Genomic DNA, 24272 nt, shown 5'->3' with positions numbered 1-24272 from the left:
ATATAGATTAAAATAAACGCTGATAATATGGTGTTTCTAAATGTCGGTGGGAAATTCCAAGACTTTGATGACAGTAGAATCCCATCAATCTGTATTTTTACCCCATATCTCCTCAGTAAATGGTGAAGAAAGATCTTAGCAGCGTTTTCTTTGTGCCAACATTCTGTGAGGACCTACAGGTAGTCCTCAACTTACAACCATTAGTTTAGTGAACGTTCAAAGTTACAACGGCACTGAAAAAAAGAGACATATAGCCAGTTTATCACACTTATGACCATTAGAGCATCCCCATGGTCATATAATCAAAATTTGGATGTTGGCACCTGGAAGTGTCTTGAAGTCATCCAATCATCTTTTGTGACCTTCTGACAAACAATCTAATGAGGAAGCTAGATTCACTTTACAACTGTGTTACTAACTTAACAACTGCAGTGATTCACTTAAAAACTATGTCAAGAAAGGTCATAAAATGGAGCAAAATTTACTTAACTGTCTTGCTTAGCAACAGAAATGTTGGGCTCAATTGTCATAAGTGGAGGACTACCTGTACAGAATCCCTTGTGCCCCTGACAGACGCCAATCTCAGCTTTGCACAGCATTTGCAGCTGTTAAGTTCATCAGGGTAGGCTTTTTTTAAAAAAAGAAAAGAAAAAAAAGAATGCAGCTCATTTTGAACAGTGAAAACCTGCTTGACTGCTTAGCTTCAGTGGCATCACCAGATTTTTTTCTTTTTGCAAAGAATGATTAGTAAGTATGTATATGTGCCCTTTATTTTTTCTTATTAAGGCAGTGAACAATAACCCAAGAAATGGGGAACAAATTGAATGAAAACTCTATACAATCTTGATCTTAGCCAAAAGTCCAAGAGGCAATGAATTCTAAGACAGTGTTTCTCAAACTCAGCAACTTTAAGATGTGTGGACTTCAACCCCCAGAATTCCCTAGCGAGTATGCTTGGGGAATTCTTGGAGTTGAGATACACATATCTTAAAGTTGCTGAGTTTGAGAAACACTCTCTAAAATGAACAGTTTTCTAGGCCTGCTGTTTACATTGCAAATGTCTTTTCTTCCATTTGTACGTTAGTACTTTTTCTTACCTGCAATTGGCTAACATTCTCAGGTAAATCTGTTAATTTGGTCCCTGTATCTTGTCCCAGGTAGAGTGTCTCTAGTGATACAATATGGAATATTTCCTCAGGGAACGAGATGAACCTGTTGCCGGTTAGACCAAGGCTTTTTAGCTGATAAAGCTTATTTACGGCTGGAGGTATCTTGATGTTTTCAAAATACAGATTTGGGAAAATACATATTATTCAGTTTGTACATTTTAAATGGGTTCTAAAAGTTATCTACGTGAAGTAGTGTCATTGATGACCAAGTACCCTTTCATATATCAGTACCCTTTCTAAAACAGGAAACCACTAACGTATCAAAGGTGATTCACAAACATCAAGATGGCAGCTGTGATCACATGATTATGGTCTCCCTTTTGACTTTCTTGAAACCCCAGCTGGCAGACATCCCTGGAGACTACTAACAGACTTGAATTCTTCAATATCCTAAAACGTCATTCTCTTTCTCCTTTTTAAACTTCTCTTCCCCTCCTTTCCCTCATTATGTAATGCTTGGTGAGTCTTTCTGGACTTAAGAAAAAGATCATTAACTCCAGCTGAAATATAATAATAACAAATGATGTCTTTTAGAAGATGAAAGGATATTTTATTCTGCCTGGAAATGTGAATCAAGTCACCAAGCACCAGAAGCGCTTTAGATACTGTTTGTTTGTTTATCTATCTATCAAATGAAAATTACAAATTCGAACAAGCAAAATGAAAAGAAATTATAACGTGATAGGGACAATAGGCATGTTTGTGCACTTACGCACACTCCCTTAGGAATCTCTTAAATACGGGTGAGGTCCACAGAAGTTAAGTTAGAATTAAAACTGTGAAAGCTAGTAGCTGAGACAACTGAATTGAGTAAGATATTCCAGATTTTGACAACTCTGTTACAAAAATTGAATTTTTTACAATCGAGCTTAAGGCGGTTTACATTAAATTTAAAGTGGATGTTCACACACCTTACATTACGATTAAAACTAAAGAATTCATTTACAGGTAAAATGATACTATGTACAATTTTATATGTGTAGATATGAATACCTATCCAATACCTATATGTTGGCATCTCAAGTCCCATTATTTTCAACTGACTGGCAGTCGTAAGATTCATTACCCTAATAATCTGGAAGATATGAGAATGATCTTAGGATGGGTTTCTATAAACACATTTCATGGAGGTCCACCAGGGTGAGCTACCACAGGCTGAAAGTATCTGCAAGGTATGGTCCAAACACGGGTGCCAAACTCGCAACATCACATGACATCTCGCAACATATCGTGACTTTTTCCCATTGCTGGCAATGGGTGGGCACAATATTGGCATGACACATCCGGTCCACAGGCCAGCAGTTTGACACCCCTGGTCCAAAAGGTTTGCAACCACAATGGCACAGATGAAAGCTCTACCAATTTTGTGGCTCCCACATGAAACACACACAGATGGAACAATCTTGACATTTCTGACCACAACCTGTGGACATCCCTGCATAGGCTCCCCATATTTTTTGACTCAGATCTGCATATTTCCTTAGCCCCGTGTGGGGAGAGAGTAAGCTGAGGTAAATAGCAGATCTTTGCCACTCTAGCTCAAGTTTTAAAAAAAAACATTAATTTCAGACTGCACTTTTTAGTACAAAATTATGTTACAAAAGACCTTTTAAAACTAAGGGGATAGAAAAGCACACACATTGCAACTATTATTATTATTTTACTTGCCAAAAAGCATAGGTTCCCATGTCTTTAAAGATGAAAATGTGTGTGTTTGTGTTTATGTGCGTGGAATTGTTGGTTTAACTGAGTGGCCTGTGTTTTCCAAAAATTTATTTTGTATTTGACAATCTAAACTTGAGAAGTGCCCCTAGCAAGTAAGATTCTGTACTTTTACCTCTATTCGTCTTTTATACTTTTGGGCACACCCCGCAAAATATATCAGTGATTTTCAAAGATATAAATCTAGTAACAATCTACAATTATTGGTCATTTTAATTGAATTTTAATTTACTATGGGAGGTCATCTGACTAGGAAAAGTAGGATCAAAATATGATGGATAAATACCTCACTCATCTGATTGTCATCCAGGGACAATATTTCCAGATTTTCTATTGCACAGATCTGCGTTGGAAATTCTTCCAGAAGATTTTCACTTAAATCTAAAATTATTATATTGGTTAGTTTTCCAAATGAAGGGTGTAACACTTTCAGGCCACAGTTCTTCAGGTAAATCACAGTAAGGCATTTCCAATGCCGTAACAGACGTGGAAAACAAACCAGGGCATTCCCCGATATGCTAAATTCCTTCATTTCTGTCAATTGCTTTAAACTTCGAGGGAGTTTGTACAATTGATTTGTTGACAAATCAAGCAGAGACAGTTTACAACACTTGCTCAGTGAATCAGGCACCATTGTCAGCTTATTGTGGGCGAGATAAAACTGAGATAAATTCTGCAAGGATGAAATTTCATCTGGAATGACGCTCAGATTATTTTTTTCAAGATCTATAATTTCTAGATTACGCAGTTGACAGAGTTCCGAAGGAAAATGTTCAAATCCATTCTCCTTTAGATAGAGCTCTTGAAGTTGGGTAAAATTCACTATTTCCTTGGGAAGACATTTTAGGTTGTTGTTAGAGAGCCCCAGCAGCTTCAAGTGATGAAGGTGTTTGCAGATTTCCAGGGGAAATTCATCCAGATTTAAATCATAGAACCTGAGATGAGAAAGGAGCCGTATTTTACTGATGACTGTAAGTGTATTGTAAGGAAGTGGATTATTGCTCAAATCCAAACTTCGGAGACATTTCAGTTCTCCCAGTTCCTCACATAGCTCTGATATCCTGTTCTTATTCAAATAAAGAACCTGTATATTCTTAAGATTACTTATTGCTCCTGGGATGCTACAAATTTCATTTCTTTCCAGATGTAACTCCTCTAGGTCTTCCAGCTCAAACACTTGCCATGGGATGGTTTTCAATTTCCTGTTGGCTAAATCAACGAAAAAAATTCGGTCTGTGATCTGCACTGGAACCAGAATTTCCTCTTTTGATTCTTTGTTTCCCAAAACTTCGTATATTATCCTTTCAACTTCATTCAAATCCCCTTCCTCTGCTGTTAACAGGTTCTCACATTCCAAAATGGCAGGGAAAATTTCAGAGCGGACAGCAGATGCTTTTGCACTATAAGAGGTCTTGGAGACACCACTTGGCACGTAACTGTTTTCCCAGAAGAAGAAAGAGAAATACGTTTTCAGTCTTAAAATACTGATGGTCCTCAACTTACAACTATTTGTTTAGCAACTGTTCAATGTTACATTGGCATTGAAAAAAATGGTTTATGATCAATTCTCACATTTACAATTGTCACAGCATTACATGATCAAAATTCAGACACTTGGCTATCAGCCTGAATTCATGATGGTTGCAGTGTCAGCTTGTTGTGGGTGAGATAAAACTGAGATAAATTCTGCATGCTCTCCTTCTGCGACTTTCCCAACTGATTTTTGACAAGCAAAATCCATGAGGGAAGCTGAACTTGTTTAATGGCCATGTGATTTAGTTAGCAACTGCAATGTTTTGCTTAAAAACCATGGCAAAAAGATAGTAAAATCAGACATGATTCACTTAACAACTGCTTTGCTTAGCAATGGAAATGCTTTCCAATTGTTGTCATAAAGCAGACATGTCAAACACAAGGCCCAGGGGCCGGATGCAGCCCATGAAGTGGTTTCATGTGGTCCACAAAGCCATCCTGGAAACAGGGAGGAAACGGCTCCCGCTGCCTTGGCCCTGGCCCAGGCCAGCCAGGAGCCAGTGTACAATTTTGTAGTGGCCATCTTGGCACTTGCCCCGGTGGACCATGCCTTGGCACTTGCCCCGGTCCCACCCCCTTCTGCCAGAGACCCTCAGATCTGTCCCACTCCTGCCCAGGCCCCCACAGGCATCCTTGACACAAATGTAGAACTGGCCACGCCTACCCAATAGGCTGCATCCACTTTGGCCACACCCACCCAGCCACCCAAGGGCAACCGCAATGCTGATGCGGCCCTCAGTGAAATTGAGTTTGACACCCCTGCTATACATGTAATTAATAATAGACATACATATTCCTTGTAAAATAGTAACCAGTTGGAAATGTAAATGTTGTTAATATATGACTATAGAAAATAGATACATTTTTCTAAATCAAATTTCCAAGAAGATTTATAAAATAGTGCCAATGTGGAGTCAAGCTGAAATTCTGTTCCAAGTACATTTAATTTTTTTAAGGGTATGTGTGTTTTGCTACTTTCTAGAAAATCCACCAAGAGAAATAGTAATTAAAACCATCAGTGAAATTGAGTTTGACACCCCTGTAATAAAGGATTACCTGTAGCTAAAATGTTGTATTACTCCATTCTACAGAGGAGGTGTAATTAATGAATCTAGTAACCAACTAAAGAGATTTTATAAAAAGTTTTGAACCAATTTTTTATATTCTGTGTATCATATAAAGAATGAGATGTGTAAGAATCGTTGACATATTTTGCTTAATGAGGAAGACATTTTTCCCCTTCCAGACAACCGCAAATTTATGCTCCGCTACTCACAATAGAAGAAATTACTGCTTCCCATGTAAAAAGGAAAGTAACATATTTCAAATATTTGGAGCAGATTATGCTTAAAACCTTCTGCAATGGGTCTTTGCTTTGCTTTCAGTTGTAGTTTGATACCAAAACACAGAATGTTGCTTATTGTTATCTTACTATATATACTTCTGCTCCTCTGAACAGAATAAAGTTAAAATGTTAATGATTTCTAGGTTTTCTATGGAGGGAAGTATATAGTATAATCCCAAAGGTGCTGTTCAAAGGCAATTGGACTTTTTTGTTCTTTTCCTTGAAAATGTTTCACTTCTCATCCAAGAAGCTTCTTCAGTTCTGCCTGAATGATGGGGAATGGATGGATTTATATTCTTAACAGTCATCTGGTCATTAGCCTCTGAGGTCGTTAGCTCTGATCCTAGGGGTACAGATAAACTCCCAAATGAACTAGATGACTCTCAAACTCTCAGAGAATTAGCAACCAACCTTGAGTGCTAACACAGCAAAGTAGTGATTCTCAACCTTAGCAACTTTTAAAATCTGTGGACTTCAATTCCCAGAATTCCTTAGCCAGTAGGATGAAACCACTGGTTGAAGGAGAGGGGGGCCCCTCTAGGGTGAGGGAAAAGAACTTTTTTCAAGGGAGGACACACATGAGATCAAACCCTTAAGTCTGTTTCTGCCATTTTCCAAGGGAAGGCAGTCAATCTGGCGAGGTTCTTGTAAAGAGGTGTTTGACAATAAAAGAATGCTTTGGCCTATTCATGAAGTTGTTGTGGTTACTTCATGCTGGTTGGAGAATTCTGGGAATTGAAGTCCACTGATCTGAAAGTTGTCAAGGTTGAAAAACACTGTTGCAAAGTATTGTTTCAAATTTTCAGAAAAATAGTTAGAAACAATAGCCCAGAGTTTTATTTGATAATGCACATGTGGGACCATACATAACTGGGCTGAATTGAGTCAATTAGTATGACAAAATGGCATAAAAGAGGAAAACTTTTTTTTCTGGAAATAGGAACAGTAATTGTTTTTAATCCCTGTAAGTTTCCACTTGCTTCCTGACACAACTGCCAGATTCTGGGACGCTTGCCTTTTTCAAATAAAGATTGAATCTGATTCGCTGGTGTACCACTGATGTCATAAACTATTCCGTAACGGTTGACATTCATGCTAAGGACTGGATAGGCAGAAACTGATATTAAGGAGGTAGAAATAAAAAACATGATCGCCTCAACCTCAACTCAACTAAGTTCCCCCATGGACAGTTCCATGTCAGAGTCAACCTCAGCTTCCAAGGTACAGAAAAATGGTGGAAATAAAGCCAGTAGCTCGAAAGAACTTTGCATATACTCAATTATTTAAACGTCAGCTTTCTTAAGCTGATATACAGAAACCCAGACCTAGAGCAAAACCATTCCTAAGGTGGTTTATAACAGTACAATTATGCTGAGAAACGGACAGGTAGCATTGGAAGCATTGGTGCATATTACCAGATTAGGATGTGCCTCTCCTATCACCTCCTATCCAAGCATTAACAAGATTTTTTTCAATAAGCTGATAGCATAAAGCAAGAATTAAATCTGGATTCGCATCTGTATGGAAAGCCAACAAAATTACAGTTAGGTAAGGAATGGTTGAAAAATATTAATAGCTACCAAAATTCTTACTCTGTTGATCGAGCTTTCCTGTAGGCTGCTATTTTAGATTCAATCAGTTCTGAAGATCTATTTGTACTCAGAGAGATACTTCCCTCTGAAGCACTGGTCATGTTCATAAATTCTTGTTATTTCTCTGTAGAAGTAGAGCCAATAAAAAGCAGATAGCTGCTTGGCTTACTGCTTTTCTTAAGCTTCTTGTGTATCCTCTAATTATTACAAAACAAAAAGAAATCATGACATACATTAATGTGATTTTAGCTGCTGTCACTGTGGTTTAGCCAATAGGAAATATCTACATATAAATGTAATGAGCAAAGAAAATGATCCAGATGACTGCTTGCTGATTTTCCAATAGATTTTTGCAAAAACTTCAAAATTTAAAATTATGCTGGCAATTGCCAGGTTCTCTCAGCTTGTAAGACAAAATGCTGCAAAAATATATTTTCCAGGATTCAAAGATACAGATAAGCACATTATAGTAAAACTATGAAGCCATTACAAAAGAATTCCAACAACTGCTATATATCAAATGCGAGCTCTATTTATACTATGATCAATGGTCAGTTCTTGTGGTTCTTTCCTTTTAATAAAGGGCTAAAGTGATGTTTTCAATGTGTTGCAAATTCCCTCTACTTTGCTTTGATCTAGTACTAGTTTACTGTTCTAGTAATAGGTGGCTTAGTTTTGAGAATGAGTTCACAGAAAGCTTCTGCTCTGCAGAAGCAGAGAATTCTTGACAAACAGACAAATATTTCTTCACAACTATCAGAGAAGATCACAAAAACAGGGGTCTCTTGACACAACATTCGAAGGAAGGAAGGAAGGAAGGAAGGAAGGAAGGAAGGAAGGAAGGAAGGAAGGAAGGAAGGAAGGAAGGAAGGGTATTCTGTCTTCAGACTCTACCAATATCCTGTGTAACAATGATCCTATGGTAGTTTGGCAAACTGTGAGGAATGGAAATTGCCAAGGAGCTGGAATGCAGAAATTGGTAGAAGTTGCTGGCAATGAAGAAATAGCTCATCTGAAAGCATGGTGAATCTCCAAAACTTTATCCTGCAAAATAGATTACATTGAGTTGTACAGGTAGTTGACATAGAAATAAATAAGCTGAGCTCAATTTTGATTAAAACAATGAGCAATGAGCAGATCCATATCCTTGGTAGAAGTGCCCTCAGACTACATTAATTGAATTAGTATCTAAAAAGGGAAAATATTCTTTCTGGAGATCTTAAAAAGGAGGTGAGACAGCCATTTAGTGAGAACTCTCAACCTGAGGACTCTCAACTTTTAGCTTTTCTCCGTGAGGCCTTGGCTTAGATGGCCAACCTCAGATGATCACACAAATAGCTAGAATCAGACTTGCTTGAGGGACATTGCAGAGCTGCAGTCCAGATTGGGAAATGAAAGCCTACTCCAGAAGGCCAACCTTTTATTTGCCAAGAAAACTCCATAGATATCTATGAAGTCACTTGGAGTCAACCTCAACTGAAAGGAAATTTCTTTTCTTTTTTTCTCCAGAATTTAGTGGGCTATTGTGGGAGTCTGATCAAAAACTATGCAAAAGGAGAAGGGACAATGCATACATATTTCCATATGGTGCTAAGATATGGAAGTCATTGAGTTTAGATCAGGGGCCTTCAAACTTGGCCCTTTTATGACTTGTGGACTTCAACTTCCAGAATTCCTCAGCCAGCGTGCCTGGCTGAGGAATTCTGGGAGTTGAAGTCCACAAGTCATAAAAGGGCCAAGTTTGAAGACCCTGTTTAGATGTACTTAACTAGGCAAGGAAAGAAGTTCGACATTTTGTCACACAGCTAAGGCTGAGCTTCAGTGGGAGCAAGTGGATCGAATTCCAAGGCCCACCACTAGCCCTCGCAAGAGTTAAAAGGCAGGACAAGACGATTGATTTATTGATTATTAATACCCCGCGTTTTTCATGCGGGTGTTCAAAGCACTGCTCTTTCCTCCTCCTATTTTTTTTCCTAACAAACCACTGGCAAGCAAGGGCATCTTCGGTCGCTTCTCAAGGAAGGGCCTCCAATCGCAGCCCTGCCAAATCTCAGACAGCTGCAACGTGAGAAGGGGCGGGAAGAAAGGGAGGCGGCGCATGCTAATTTCGAAAAGCTTGTGGGGTCGCCATAGCAACCGCAGTCCGGGGAGCGCGTGTTTCTCTCAAGCAGCCGGATCTTTGCAAGGATCGCTTCGCAGCCACGGAAGGAAGAAGGCAGCGTAAAGGCAAGCTCCAGGATGCTAGAACTGCATGACATGGCTCTCCCTCTCTATTTCATGCTCTCCTCTCGTAGTCGTATATTCGGAAATATGCCTCGCGGTTGTCAAATGAACATTTGTAACCCTGAGAATGCCCACATATATGGGCCTTTAGAAATTAGAAGAAAAGATATTCATGTGAGCATCGGTAGTCAGGGTGTCCCAAAGGCTCACATTGGGCCCCTGTGCCAGTACTACCTTCATACAGATAGTCCTTGACTTACAAGATTTCGTTTAGTGACCGTTCGAAGTTACAGTGGCATTGAAAAAGTGACTTAGGACCAGTGGTGGGATTCAAATATGTGAACAACCAGTTCTCTATGTGAATGCCGCTTCTGGAAGTCCATTCTGGGCCTGGGTAACAAAAAATTAGCTACCGGTTCTACTGAAGTGGTGCGAACCTGCTGAATCCCACCACTGCTTAGGACCATTTTTCATACTTATGACCACTGCAGCATCCCTATGGTCATGTGATCAAAATTCAGCTGCTTGGCCATTGACTCATATTTATGATGGCTGTAGTGTCCTGGGGTCATATAGTCTACCTTTTGCAACCTTCTGACAAGCAAAGCCAATGGGGAGGTCAGATTCACATAACAACATGTTACTAACTTTAGCAGCTGCTGTGTGTTACTTAACAACTGTGGCAAGAAAGGTCATAAAATGGGGCACTTCTCCCTTAATAACTCTCGTTTAGCAACAGAAATTTAGGGCTCAATTGTTGTAAGTTGAGGACTACCTGTACTCCCATTTCCTTTTTTTCCAAGTGATTGTTTAGAGAAATGTTTCAAATTTGGTAACATTAAGACACGTGGGATCTTAAATTCCCAGAATTTCCCAGCCAGCGATTGATGTCCACATATCTTCACGTTACCAAGTTTGAGAAATTTAGCTTCCTGGATGGTGGGATCCGGTCTGGTCTCCAGAGGCCAAATGTATCTGTCAACACTGCTAACACTGGATGTTTTTGCTTTGACAACAGTTAGAGATGCAACCATTTCCTTCTTATATTTTAGTTTTAGAGTTAGATGATCTGAGGGGGGGGGGGAGAGGAATGTGCATGAGAGTTTAGATAGACATAATAATATTGGACTTGATGTGAGAACCAAGGTTAATGAAAGAAGAGATGATAAGAATTGGGCTGGAAAACTGGAGGGAGAGCCTGCATTTCAAACTAATTGGAGAATGTGATTTATGACAGTTAATTGGAGGAGGGAATTGTGCTTTGATACTATGTGCTCAGGGAAGGGGAATCCAGTTTTTGGCTTTGCCTGTGTTAGTGCCAATGCTGTGCTTCTCAAATAAAGATTATTTAAGGTAAACAATGCCTTGAAGTTCTTTGAAGACTTTCATCTGTCAGAAACATAACAGTATCTGCACCACGGCTGCTATCAGCTCCTTCCAATTTGTGGGACGATTCCATAAACGTATTCCCAGAATCAACTGAGGTTTTCTTGTGAGTCTCTGTACATGATGATGATGCTTTTTTTCATAGATGCTATAGAGCTGGTAACTTTTTCTTCCTCATTTCCCTTCCATTTTAGACCAACATGCTAGGATGCATGAGCCTGGATCAACAATATTCTGAAACCTGCAGAGAACTAAAACAACCTGTGAACCTATTCATAAAATGCATTCTCCGAGAAGTGAGACTCCATGATGAAGAGTAAGGCAACCTAATAAAACTAAGGCAGTAACTCATTAAATATTCCTGGCATGTTTTTGAAAGCTATGATTTAGCAGCAGGAAAATCTGGATTCTGCAAGCTTCAGTACTGATACAGTTAGTCCTTGCTTAATGACTAAACCAGGGGTCTGCAACCTTGACAACTTTAAAACTTGTGGACTTCAGCTCCCAGAATTCTGGGAGCTGAAGTCCACAACTCTTAAAGTTGTCAAAATTGCAGACCCCTGGATTAGACACTTGACAACTGTTGGGAGGGACTCCCCCTGCCCAAAGGTACTCATGATCTGGTTCCAAAGTTCTAAGAGCAACACCCCCTACACTCACATGACTGCATTTGGGGCATTTGCCTTTACAACTGGCTGCCGTCTTTCACAGTCACCGTTATGTAATCGATGATATTTGTTTTGCAAAAATCACTAAGAATGCATTGACCACCATGTCCACTTAAAGATAGCTGCAGTCCCTTTACGACTGCCACAGAAAAAGTTTTAAAATTGGGTCGACCACATGGGTGCCTCGACTTATGATTGTCATGACTTAGAACCGTAATTTCGGTTCTAAGTTGAGGATTACCTTTATGCGGATGTGTCTTTATGTATTCATATTGTGCAATGAGGTAGTACTGAGGAAGGTTAAGCAACTTTAGCCTCCAGTTCCCAACGGAGATGTCTCAGATTTTCCCAAGTACTACTGATGAGATTGTTGAGATCTTTGTTTGGTATTGCTCCCAAAATTTATTGGCAAAGTCATAAGAAAATTGTGAGAGTCTGGAAATTGAAGGAGACATGTACAATTACTTGTCCAATAACAGAATGCTGTAGTTTAATGTAGAATTGCCTCTATGTTGCAAAGCACGCAATTGGCTTGGAATTATAGCAATGGACCTTTGAAAAGGCTTAAGATACAGAAGGATCTTGACAGACTTGAACATTGGGCACTATCTAATGGAATGAAATTCAATGGTGAAAAAAGTAAGGTTCTACATTTAGGCAAGAAAAATCAAATGTATAGGTATAGTATAGATGGTACCTTGCTCAATAGTAGCAACTGTGAGAGGGATCTCGGAGTCCTAGTGGACAATCACTTAAATATGAGCCAGCAGTGTGCTGCAGCTGCCAAAAAGCCAACACAGTGCTAGGCTGCATTAACAGAGGGATAGAATCAAGATCACATGAAGTGTTAATACCACTTTAAAATGCCTTGATAAGGCCACACTTGGAATACTGCATCCAGTTTTGGTCACCACGATGTAAAAAAGATGTTGAGACTCTAGAAAGAATACAGAGAAGAGCAACAAAGTTGATTAGGGGCCTGGACAAAGAACGGTTGCTGGAATTGGGTATGTCTAGTCTAATGAAGAGAAGGATGAGAGGGGACATGATAGCATGTTCCAATATCTCAGGGGTGCCACATAGAAGAGGGAATCAAGCTATTCTCCAAAGCACCTGGAGGCAAAACAAGAAGCAACGGATGAAAACTAATCAAAGAGAGAAGCAACCTAGAACTAAGGAGAAATTTCCTGACAGTTAGAACAATTAATCAGTGGAACAATTTGCCTCCAGAAGTTGTGAATGCTCCAACACTGGAAGTTTTTAAGAAGAGATTGGACAACCATTTGTCTGAAATGGTATAGGGTTTCCTACCTGAGCGGGGGATTGGACTAGATGACCTTCAAGGTCCCTTCCAACTTGATGATGATGATGGTGATTGTGATTATGATAAAAAAGAGCCAGAGGCGCCTTCGATATGAAATCTCTGCAGCCCAGCTGGGGATAATGCTGAACAAGTTATTCTTCAGTGGTAAAACTCAGGGTTTTCCTGCAGAGAATACCTGGTTCAATCTCTGTTCTTATTAAGGATGGGTGAAAGGGGGAATCTGCCTAAAACCCAAGGTGCACCTTGCCAAATGACTGATAATTCTGGGCTAGATGAACTAATCCTGTGACACAATAAGACAGCTTTTCTGCCTTCTTGCCAAAGCAATAAAATTACTGAGATACTATGCATGAAATACTGGAACAAGCTCCCTGAATGCTAAAAAGTATCTACTGCACTGCTGATGTTAAGGACAAGGGGAGATTGCATCATGATACCATGTACCTTAGAGCAAATCAAGTGAGACTTGTAGATAATTTTTAAAAATCCATCCACCTGGATGCATTTCAGATTATGAATATCTTTTTCCTCTCAAGGAAAGAGAAAGAGGACTCTCTGCAAATCCATGAAAAATATTTAAACCTCCCCTTTAATTAGTATGACATAAAACGAAAGAGCAGCAACAAAAAAAGCTTCTGTTTGTGTTATCACAGGTTGGCCAAAAGAATAACGGTTAAAATAGCTGGGAATAACCGCTTGGTACCTGTAGAGAAAGTGACCGATTCCGATTTTCAAATCCTTGCATCTGTCTTTATGAACAATGTGTTTCTTACAGGTATGTTTCCTTATTTTAATTTAATACTTTAAAGGGGCGCCTCTAGAATCAGATGGTATAACTGAAGGAAGATTTGAAGTTTAGATTTTTCTGTTTATTTCAAAGGTGGCTTTTATTTTAAGGGCAAGTGGACATTCTGATTTTTCAGTTTCATAGAACTGAAAAAGATTCTTGGGTGAGAAGTGAAATGTCTGAAATAAAAATCAGAATATCCAGTTGCCTTTACAATCAAAGCATCTCTGGGACCAACCCTGCCCTGGATGAATGAGAATCTCCATAGAGATTTCCCGGTTAGGTCAAAAAAGCACAATCAGAGAGTGCAACCATTGTTAAATCCCACTTTCCATCCTGTGTAACATTCAGATTAGGTCTTGGAATAAGGCAAGACTAGGCTTCATGAATGAATGTTGCAGTTAGAGAAAGCCAATGGGGTGATGGGAACTGTTAAGGTGTTGTTACAAAAGAGATTACAACAACCATCTATTCATTTCTGCATCCTTTGGTTCTTTCAGGGCTGGACCTGAGATATAATCTCTTAACTGACGCTGGCGCAGTCAACATTGCTGCTTTCCTTCAGGTATCTATTGAGCAGATTAAAAATCCCTGCTCCTTGAAATTCTTGGGCTTGAATTGCATTTGCCCTACATGTCTGCTGCAATTTAAACTCTCAGTCTTTCTTTGCAGGGTGGAAATTCTAGAATTCATAAACCCAACATCGCTACAGAGGGTTGTAGATGAGATTGGGCCAGCCTAGTTTAGGTAGTCCTCGATTTATTAGCACAATTAAGACTAGGATTTCTGTTGCTAAGCAGCATAGTTGCCTGAATTTTGATCACATGAGGGTTGTATGTCACTTTAAGTAAGTCAAATGCTGTTGACATATCAAATGGTGGCTAAATGAATGGTAAGTCAAGGACTACCTCTAATACTACTTTTGTGTTGAAGGAGAATTCCAGGAAATGGCTTGCAGGCTTTAGGCAGCCTGTGTGAGTCCCCAAGCTATTTCTGTCATCGAATGCTCCTATGTCATTTAGAGGTGTGGCGTGGAGCTTGATTTAAATGGAGCGATCAACAGAGTAACCTACAGAGTGCTCAGATGTCACATGGTTGCAGAAATCCTGCACAAATCTGTACCTGAGTTGGGAGATTGCATGGAGCCATGTAACTGTTAGGTCCTAACTCTCAGCCAACGTGTTGCAAGTGTTGGTCTACAGACGAAACTGGAATGTGCATTCATCATAAGGAAACCAATCTTTGGCGGGTGTGTGTATGAAAGTGACCCATGGAAGACCACATTAGCAACACGCTCCATGTCCTTGTATTGTAGGATAATCGGACCCTGCTGTACCTCAATTTGATGTTTAATGACATTGGTATCATTGGAGCAGAATTCATAGCTAAAGCAATGCATGTAAGTGTGGATCCGTTTGGGAGAATGGCACAGAAAGCTGTGTTAGCTTCCCATTTGGAGCAAGACACATTGAGATGTAAAGTCTTTGACTTGGTGGGTTCAAACTAGACAGTCGGGGAGAAGAGTGGATTCAGTCTTATTACAGTCTCTGTGCAGGAACAGCTCTTAGTCCAGAGGTGGGGAAAAGGTGGGAAAAGGGCCATAGTTTCCCAACCCTGCTTTAGGCAGAGGGAGACTATCACTCAAATGGCAGATGCTGAGTTCTTTCTTTGCTTAATTCTTTGCTAGAGGGTAAAAATCCAGATGGGAAAGATTGAGGGCAATAGAAGAAGAAGAAGGGGACGACAGAGAATGAGATGGCTAGATGGAGTCACTGAAGCAGTAGGTGTGAACTTAAATGGACTCCAGAAGATGGTAGAGGACAGGAAGACCTGGAGGAACGTTGTTCATAGGTTGCGATGGGTCGGACACGACTTCGCAATTAACAACAACAACAACAAAAAAATCTAGAACTGAATCCAAATGAAAAATTATCACTAAGGACACAGGGAGGTACAGTGTTAACAAGATGCCTTTAGGTATATGACCTGCCCAGGTCTTTCTGCTTCAATGCTTCAAGGGAGGCTGCTTCACACATGCAAACACAGTTTATGTGCCACCCATTCTGCCATCAGGTGACTCTAGGTGGCTTAAAACACTGTAAAAAAACAACAATATAAAGCATTAACAGTAGTAACAGTATAACTGATTTGGAAAGGACCTTTGAGGTCTTCTAGTCCAATCTCCTACTCAAGCAGGAGACCCTATATACCATTTCAGACAAATGGTTGTCCAATCTCTTCTTAAAAACCTCCAGGGTTGGAGCACCCACAACTTCTGGAGGCAAGTCATTCCCATGATGACTTGCTTCCCCCCCCCCTCCCCATCTTAATGGCAATTAAATGACTTTAGAAAAAAGCCTAAGTTTCCAAATATATATAGAACAATGTTTCTCAACCTTGACAAACATCCTTGAAGGATGTGCGGACTTCAACTCCCAGAATGCATGTTGGTTGAGGAATTCTGGGAACTGAAGTTCTCCACACATCTTAAAATTGCAAATTAATTAAGATTGAAAAACCCTAATTTAGAATATCAGGAATAACACCAGTCCCTCCTCGGCCTGACATCACCCAGGAGGGTGAGGCTAAAATATTTAAGCTGCCCTGTGGGAATTATGAACCTTCAAGTTGTAGCAGATGCAAAAGATTGGAAAATAGCCATGCGGGCGAGGGATTTTGGAAGGTGCCAGATGGAGAAAGGCCGAATTAAACTGTTGCAAAGAAATAACTGAAGTTTTCCTTCTAGAGGAATGACACTCTGCGTTACTTAAGAATGACAGGCAACAAGATTGAAAATAAAGGAGGAATGTATTTTGCAGCCATGATGCAGGTCAACAACACAATACAGAAGTTAGATTTTGCAGACTGCGACCTGGTAAGTAAGTTAAAACAAAATTATTTGAGAGACTTGTCAAAAAAGAAAAACATAACTCAGCCATGTTTACAGTACAAAGCCAACAAAGATCTGCCATTAAGGTTTTGAACAGAATATAAAACAAATTTAATTGTTGACTGTGGAACTGAGTTGGCTTTTTCTGGATTTGTTATTTTTTATTTTCAGGGTACGCAGAGCATGATAGCTTTGGCAACTGTTTTGAATCACAATGAGTCAATTAAAGCTTTAAATCTCAACAGGCCAATTCTGTACAGTGAAGAAGTGAGTATGCTGGGCAGTTTTAGTAGCAATGACACATGGTCATGAAAACGCCCCTAAATTTAAGTTAAGTTGATTTCCTTCCCCCCAGGGAAGAATGCATGGTAACAATTATAAATATGAACAAAAATCTTAGGCAACGTCAAGTTTCCTTGCATTTTGAATCTACACTAGCCAAAGCCAGATGAAACCTATTTTAACATATCTCCCCTCCTCACACTTGGAAGACACCAGGTTGGGGAAGGCTGCTGTTAGGAGCCATGATGGTGCAATGGTTAGAATGCAATATGGCAGGCTAACTCTGCCAGTTGCCAGCAGTTCGATCCTGATGGGCTCAAGGTTCACTCAGCCTTCCATCCTTCTGAGGTTGGTAAAATGAAGATCCGGATTGTAGGGGGAATATGCTGACTCTGTAAACCGCTTAGAGAGGGCTGTAAAGCCCTGTGAAGCACTATATAAGTCTAAGTGCTGTTGCTATTGCTACCTGGAATAGATTCAAAATGTAATCTAATAATATGGAACTTCAGGAAGAAACCACTGTCCACATAGCTTCCATGCTGAAAGTCAACTGCACCTTGGTGGAATTGCATTTATGTAAACATGGAATGAAGAATTTTGGGATTGAACGTCTGTGTGATGCCTTGTATGACAATAACACCCTCCGATATCTTGATCTCAGCTGGTAAGAGAGCCTTGAACAATACACATTGCTTTGTTAGAATAGCATTAAAATAAAAACACTCAGGCCCATAGCAACTAGCTGTAATGTAGAATGCTTCTCTATAGATTTCCATATATTTCAGTTTGCTTTCTCACTTATTTTCCATTTTTATTAATTCCTTTAGGGCCGTGATGGTGAACCTATGGCACACATGCCAAAGGTGGCACGCAGAGCCCTTTCTGTGGGCACATGCACCATCGCTCCAGTCCTAGGCCTGGATTTTATAAAATCTTTTCGCTTTAGGCCTCCACTGCCATGTGCAAAAAAAAAAGGTCAATCAATAAATCAATTTCAACTTCTCACAGGAAAAAAAAGATCTCTCAAAGTTGGAATTGATTGATTGAACTTTTTAGTCCCACCCAGTCTGCCGTTACCACCGCACTAATGGGTCACACCCACCCAATGGGCCATGGTCACCCGGCACCTGATGATACATAAGTGGGTTTTGGGTTGCAGTTTGGGCACTCGGTCTCTAAAAGGTTCGCCATCACTGCTTTAGGGATTAAGGGCTGCATTTTAGTAACAGGGCTTCTTTTTTAACACTATTTGGTAATTCTGAAAATTTTTGCCCCCTAGTTGTTGTTCATCCTTCTTCTCAAGCTTGCTGATATTCCCCCTTTGTATGGAGGTAGAGATAAACAATTGCACTTCTATTGCATTAAACCCAGCTTCTCTAACTTAACAGGTTTTAGGTATGTTGAGATTTTTTGAATGTCCAATGTAGCATGTGGGTGCATACATTTCGAGAACTATGATATTTGGGACATGATGGCAAATTCTACTGAAATGGATGCAATTAACACTTTGTAAAATTCTGGTTTTCAACAGTATTCATTTTGAACAACTGTGTTAGAAAAGAAATATTAATATTGGATAATAGTTAAAGTTATGTTGTGGATTTCAAGTTTTATTCCCAAATTCAGGTGCAGATGAAGGTTGTGATTTTGTATCCCATTTCCTAGGAATAAAGCCAACTAATGACAGTGAGATTCACTTTTGAGTAGAAATATAAAATGAAATGGTTGGAAAGATCTAGGACAGGGATAGGCAACCTTGGCTCTTTTATGACTCGTGGACACAGCTGGCTCAGGAATTCTGGGAGTTGAAATCCACGAGTCATAAAAGAGCCAAGGTTGCCTACCCCTGATCTAGGAGATCATCTATTTCCAGTGTTTTGGCCATTCCCAGGTGTCTGAACCTCAAGTCTCAGAATTCTGAAGTCAGCATGGGTAGTGGACGAAAGTTATGGGAGCTCAAGTCTATGTACACCAAAATCATCAAGTTTGGGAAACACTGATTCATTCCAACTCTCCTCCTTCTACAGAACTCCACCATGAGAATGGATGACTGGTTTCTATTTAAACCCCTCCAGTGAAGGAGGAACCACTAATTCCTGAAGTTTCATTCTTGAGCAGCTCTTACCTTTAAGAAATTCTTCCTAATATCCAATAGAGCTCTACTTCTTTGTAATTTAAACTTATTGTTTCTTACCCTGGCTTGTGATGCAATGGTGGACAATTCTGCCTCATCTTCATGACAGTCCATCAAATGCTTAAAAACAGTTATCATGTCTTCTTATAGTTTTCCTTTTCCAAACCATACCCACAATCACTTCTTAAAAACCTTTTCTCCAGGCCTTCAAACATCTTGGTTGTTTTCGAGACATACTCCAGTATCTCAGTATTATTCCTAAAGGATGGTGCCAGAATTGGCACAATATTTGAGGTGCAGTCCCACCTACCTAGAGAAGCCCCAAAGAAATCAATGGAAGTTAAATCATATAACTCAGCATGTTCATAAATAAATACACATGCACTTGACATCTTTCCCAGCCTTTCTGAACAATTTGCAGGAAAGGAGGGCAATTCTATAATACAACATGGCATTAAAGCATTAATTGCCAGTATGTGTTATTTAGGAAACAACCATTGATTGTGTAAGAGTACATTATAGTATTAACCTTTGTGGACTGCAATACAATTCCTCCTCTGGAACACAATTCATTCTTTTAAAATGAATATTTATGTTTATCTCTTTTCAGTAACAAAATTAGCCGAGATGGTATGAAGTTTCTAGGACAGCTATTAAAACAAAACAGCACGCTTGAGATTGTAGATCTTAATTTTAACAGGATAGAAGATGATGGTGCTTTCTACCTGAGTGACGCACTTGCTACACATAATCGGACCCTCCAAGCGTTAGTATACAAAAACTTTTATTCCTAGACATTTGGGTGTGATAAAACCAGAGTATTGAAAACTGCAGATCTGAATGAAACAAATTTAAAAATTGGGGAAATTGTTCCGTTATTGGAAGCACAATAGCTACACTTAGAATGCTCTGTTAAAATGTTTTAACATCAAAAATATTTCAGCATATTTGACTATTGTGTTCATTGTTTGCTATGGTCCTAAAAATCAGGTCCTAAAAATCATGCCCATAACCACTTTTATTGGGTTTAGATAAGTACTTTGCATGGCAAAGTATCTGTCTACTTTTGTGATTAGGATGAGAAATTAAGTGGGTTGTTTCAAGTTTCTTTCAACATAATTGAACGAAATTAAACTCCAAACAAAATCGAACCCATCTGAATCTGCATGACTACTGCTAGTGGAACAGCTTAAGTCTCCTAGTGTCAAAATCTTTCCCAGCTTATTTTATTTGCCTGTAATCACTCTTCAGTGTGCTGATACCTGGGTCTGTGATGTAGCTTTTCATATGTCCATTTAGGTCAATGGTTCTCAACCTGTGGGTCGGGACCCCATTTGGGGTCGAACGACCATTTCACAGGGGTTGCCAAACAACGCAGTCCGCCATTTTTTCCCCCCTTTTCCTTAGCTGTGCTACTCCCTTTTATTCTATTGGCTTTTGAAAGCCAATAGAATAGACTCTCTTGAATAGAGTCTAATTCCATTGGCTTTCAAAAGCCAATAGGAACTGTCCAGGCTGTTTCTGCCCTGCTGAGCCCGCCAAAAGTCCCATTCTGCAAACGGTGCTGCACCAGTTGAGTAGTCCTCGACTTACGACCGGTTGAGTAGTCCTCAACTTACGACCGGTTGGGGGGTTGCGGCATTAAAAAGGTTGAAAACCACTGATTTAGGCGATCATTTTTTTAGCCATGGTTTGCTGAAAGTCATAGAGGTCTGGTTCATCCATAACTTTAAGACAGGAGTCTTCAAACTTGGCCCTTTTATGACTTGTGGACTTCAACTCCCAGAATTCCTCAGCCAGCATGCCTGGCTGAGGAATTCTGGGAATTGAAGTCCACAAGTCATAAAAGGGCCAAGTTTGAAGACCCCTGCTCTCAGATATCAGAGCATAGATAAGAAGCCCTAAGGAAAATTGAAAGTAACATTTTCCAGGTAGTTCCTAATCATCAAACAAAGGAGAAATTAGCACCAGGAGGTGGATTAGAGACATAAACTCTGTCATGTGTAAAAAGGGATAGAAAGCAAGATGGACTTTGTGGCTCTGGATAATGGTAGAAGATGTGATTAAAGGTGGAGAACAAAGTTGCACCTAATATACAGATATTTTCTCATGAAGTTTAAAAAAGGCCAAGGCTGGTCAACTTTGCTCCAAAACTTTGTTTTCTGCTTTATATCCTTTTCTTAGGCTAGCAGTGACGTACAACAATATATCTGGACCAGGACTGGTGGCACTTTCCGATGCCATGAAAACAAACCCTGTCCTTTCGTACATCTACATCTGGGGAAACAAACTTGATGAAGCTGCTTGTGTGGTATGCCTTTCTACTCAGAGGTTTCTTAAGATATAATGAACTAGTTGTCCTTCGTAACAGTCATCTTCATCACTTGTAAAGCAATTCCATCTTCCAGCCCCTTGCAGAGAAAGGATGGTGTTGCCACCTGTTACTTACTTAAAGCCAAACATCTTGTCCCCCTTTCTGGTGACAACTGACATTTGGGCAATAGATTGGGTTCACACATTGCATAAACCCAGGTTGTGCTTCTTTGGGTGAAGGAGCTGTCTGAACACAGCCATTGAGGCTTTCTCAATGTGCATTTCAGTCCAAGCAGCCCCATGGGAAGAACGGTTTACAACTTTTAAATGACATTTGCTCACTTCCGTGTTTCCCATTTTTTATATTAAAGAAACTCATTTAAGTCAGTATTTAATAATATGAAAAATGGGAAATTAAACAACCAAGCCAACAATTGTCATTTAAGACAGTAACTGAGTGATGAAACATAGATTGGTTCTCTTTGTGTGTATATATATATATATATGGTGGCCCTCTTTTCTTTTTCTCCTCTTGTTGCATATAATGCAGACAGATATTTTTAAATAAGAGGGTTATAATAAAATATTGCTTAGTGGGTGTTTCCCACCATTCTAACCCTGTTTTTATAATTTTGCCCAGGGGGAGAAGCTCTACTCACCTGATAAGAAACCTATTTTTTTTAAAAAAAAACTTTTTGAACTCTTGCACTGAAATGTAGCCCAGCATATGACAATCAGATATGTTTTCTGGCAATCATCTTCCTTTCATACCTTGTCTTCTCCTTTCTCTTCTTCCTTTATCTCTAATCTGCCAAAATATGGATAGTATAATGCCCCCAGTAGGGATTATCTTCTGCATTTTGTTCTATTATTCCATCTATTTCCAACAGGTGACATTATTGTCAATTAATAAGATAATCATTATCTTTTTTTAAGGAAAGGGCAGACAGGATTGCAAGTGAGTGAGCTTATAATAATAATAATAGTAAAGTTGGAAGGGACTTGGAGGTCATCTAGTCCAACCCCCTGCTCAGGCAGGAAACCCTATACCATTTCAGACAAATGGCTGTCCAGTCTCTTCTTAAAAACCTCCAGTGTTGGAGTATTCACCGCTTCTGGAGGCAGGTTGTTCCTCTGGTTAATTGTTCTAACTGTCAGAAAGTTTCTCCTTAGTTCTAGGTTGCTTCTCTCCTTGCTTAGTTTCCACCCGTTGCTTCTTGTCCTGCCTTCAGGTGCCTTGGAAAATAGCTTGACACCCTCTTCTTTGTGGCAGCCCCTGAGATATTGGAACACTCCTATCAGCAGTGGTGTTGGTGTAAATCTGGTTTCAATGCAGAGAAAACAGCACAATATCTGCACTTACTCATTGATTCTTTCTGCAATGTCCATTTGTCCTGGGCTGGAAAAGCATCTAAGGTGATGGTCTTGATTTGAGATGACCAGGCAGACATGGTGTGGAAGAAGGGTTCAGTTCCCTACCACTAGCAGCCCTTCAGAGTAGGAAACCAAAGTCATACAGGCCAAAACTACTTTTATGTATAACAAAATTTTGCAAGTCTGAGTGCGCTTCTTCCCTCCTTATTTTTGTGAGAATTAAGGAGAGTCAACCTGATGTTTTCTCAGGTTACAGTTCTGCCCTGGATCACCATGATACAAAAAAGACATTGAGACCCTAGAATGAATGTTGAGAACAAAGTTTAGGGGGTGGAGGCTAACAGTAGGATGAATGGCTGAGAGAACTGGTATGTCTAGTCAAAGAGGACTAGAGGTGACATGATAACTATCTTTCAATACTTGAGGGGCTGTCATAGAGATGAAGAGGTTGTATTATTCTTCAAAAGAGTCTGAGAGCAAGACAAGAAGTAACATGTGGAAGATCATTAAAAGAAAAACTAACGAGAAATTAATAAGGCTTACCTCCAAAAGTTGTGGGTGCTCCATTAGTGGAGTTTTTCAAGAGACTGGACAACTATGTGTCTAGAATAGTATAGTTTCTTGCTTGAGCAGGAGGTTGGACTAGAAGACCTCCAAGATCCCTTCCAACCTATTATGTTCTACAGTATATTCTACTTTCATTTGACCACTGTCTTTGTGGCAGTCTTCCACTTGTCCCTCAAGATTTTTCTTTCTACCCACTATATCCACGTTTTGTAGCCATATACTGTATGCTGCATTCCACTACATCCACATGTTTCGTGGCCATATACTGTATGCTGCATTCTTCATTTTATTTTCTTACTGAAAGTATTCCTGTGCCACTATTTGTTGCAAAAGTGGTCAACTTCATATATTGTGTTTTTCAGGCATTTGCAGAATTGCTTCAAAGTGGCCGTTTGAAGCCAACCGGAACAGATGTTGAGCCATATGAAGTGGATGGACGTATATATCTTGCAGAAGTCTCCCATGGCCTTAAGCGGCATTACTACTGGACACCAAGTTATGGAGAACCAGATAACAAAAATGAAAACGCATCTTTAGCAATAAATCCTGTTACAGAATATTTATGAATATAATTCTCCCCCCCTTCTTTTCAGGAGTGTTTTCATGTGTGCCTTGCATTAACACATGTGAGCACTTTTTCAGGTGTTTGTACCATAATCACAACAATCAATGCTGGGAATCTGATTTATATCAATAGTTGTGTCTCAATCCAGCAATAGCTAATCTGCTTGAAAGCATTTATTCTGTAGCTTTTGTATTTGTGTGTATGTTGTAATTATCATAAATATGGTTTTTATATGATTTAAACTCTCAAGTGGATTTCTTGGACATAAACCCAGCTGAGTGAATCTAATAGCGCATGTGTAATACGAGTCCAATGTTAAAATCTTTAGGATATTTCAATAAATTACATTAACATAATTGTAAGTTAATGCATTTTATTAAAAGTGAGAAGACAAACAA

General features: G+C 39.6%; 2 protein-coding genes across 4 annotated transcripts in view; one reads left to right on the top strand and one right to left on the bottom strand.

Moving 5' to 3' along the window:
• LRRIQ4 (leucine rich repeats and IQ motif containing 4) overlaps positions 1-7490 on the bottom strand; it is an 11582-nt gene extending 4092 nt beyond the window's left edge. Inside the window, exons 1-3 of the mRNA XM_039337580.1 lie at positions 7362-7490; positions 3178-4327; positions 1098-1271 (exon numbers count right to left, since the gene is read on the bottom strand). Coding sequence (XP_039193514.1) covers positions 1098-1271; positions 3178-4327; positions 7362-7468 — 1431 coding nt within the window. The 5' untranslated portion in view covers positions 7469-7490. The remainder of the gene's footprint in view (positions 1-1097; positions 1272-3177; positions 4328-7361) is intronic.
• Positions 6885-24272, top strand: LRRC34 (leucine rich repeat containing 34). 3 transcript variants are annotated; one of them, XM_039337618.1, is made up of 11 exons: positions 6885-6990; positions 11165-11286; positions 13616-13737; positions 14250-14314; positions 15065-15148; positions 16496-16624; positions 16811-16906; positions 17431-17585; positions 19666-19821; positions 21240-21366; positions 23672-24272. In XM_039337618.1, the coding sequence occupies exons 1-11, from the start codon at positions 6916-6918 to the stop codon at positions 23873-23875; spliced, it is 1335 nt and encodes a 444-aa protein (XP_039193552.1). In that variant the 5' UTR covers positions 6885-6915; the 3' UTR covers positions 23876-24272. The 3 variants fall into 3 exon arrangements, with proteins under 3 accessions (XP_039193552.1, XP_039193561.1, XP_039193571.1); XM_039337627.1 differs by lacking the exon at positions 6885-6990 and adding an exon at positions 9498-9587; XM_039337637.1 differs by lacking the exon at positions 6885-6990 and adding an exon at positions 10936-11076.

The sequence above is a fragment of the Crotalus tigris genome, unplaced genomic scaffold, assembly GCF_016545835.1.
Source record: "Crotalus tigris isolate CLP2741 ecotype Arizona unplaced genomic scaffold, ASM1654583v1 scf7180000017549.6302385, whole genome shotgun sequence".
NCBI classification, from domain to species: Eukaryota; Metazoa; Chordata; class Lepidosauria; order Squamata; family Viperidae; genus Crotalus; species Crotalus tigris.
This window is presented reverse-complemented; position numbering and strand designations above follow the sequence as displayed.

What these genes read in the sequence shown, in the direction of transcription:
- LRRC34 (XM_039337618.1), top strand. Translation starts at nt 6,916, where the DNA reads ATGATCGCCTCAACCTCAACTCAACTAAGTTCCCCCATGGACAGTTCC. An exon ending in GAACAATGTGTTTCTTACAG is followed by an intron (nt 13,738 to 14,249) that starts GTATGTTTCCTT and finishes TGGTTCTTTCAG; the next exon opens with GGCTGGACCTGAGATATAAT. An exon ending in TCATAGCTAAAGCAATGCAT is followed by an intron (nt 15,149 to 16,495) that starts GTAAGTGTGGAT and finishes TTTTCCTTCTAG; the next exon opens with AGGAATGACACTCTGCGTTA.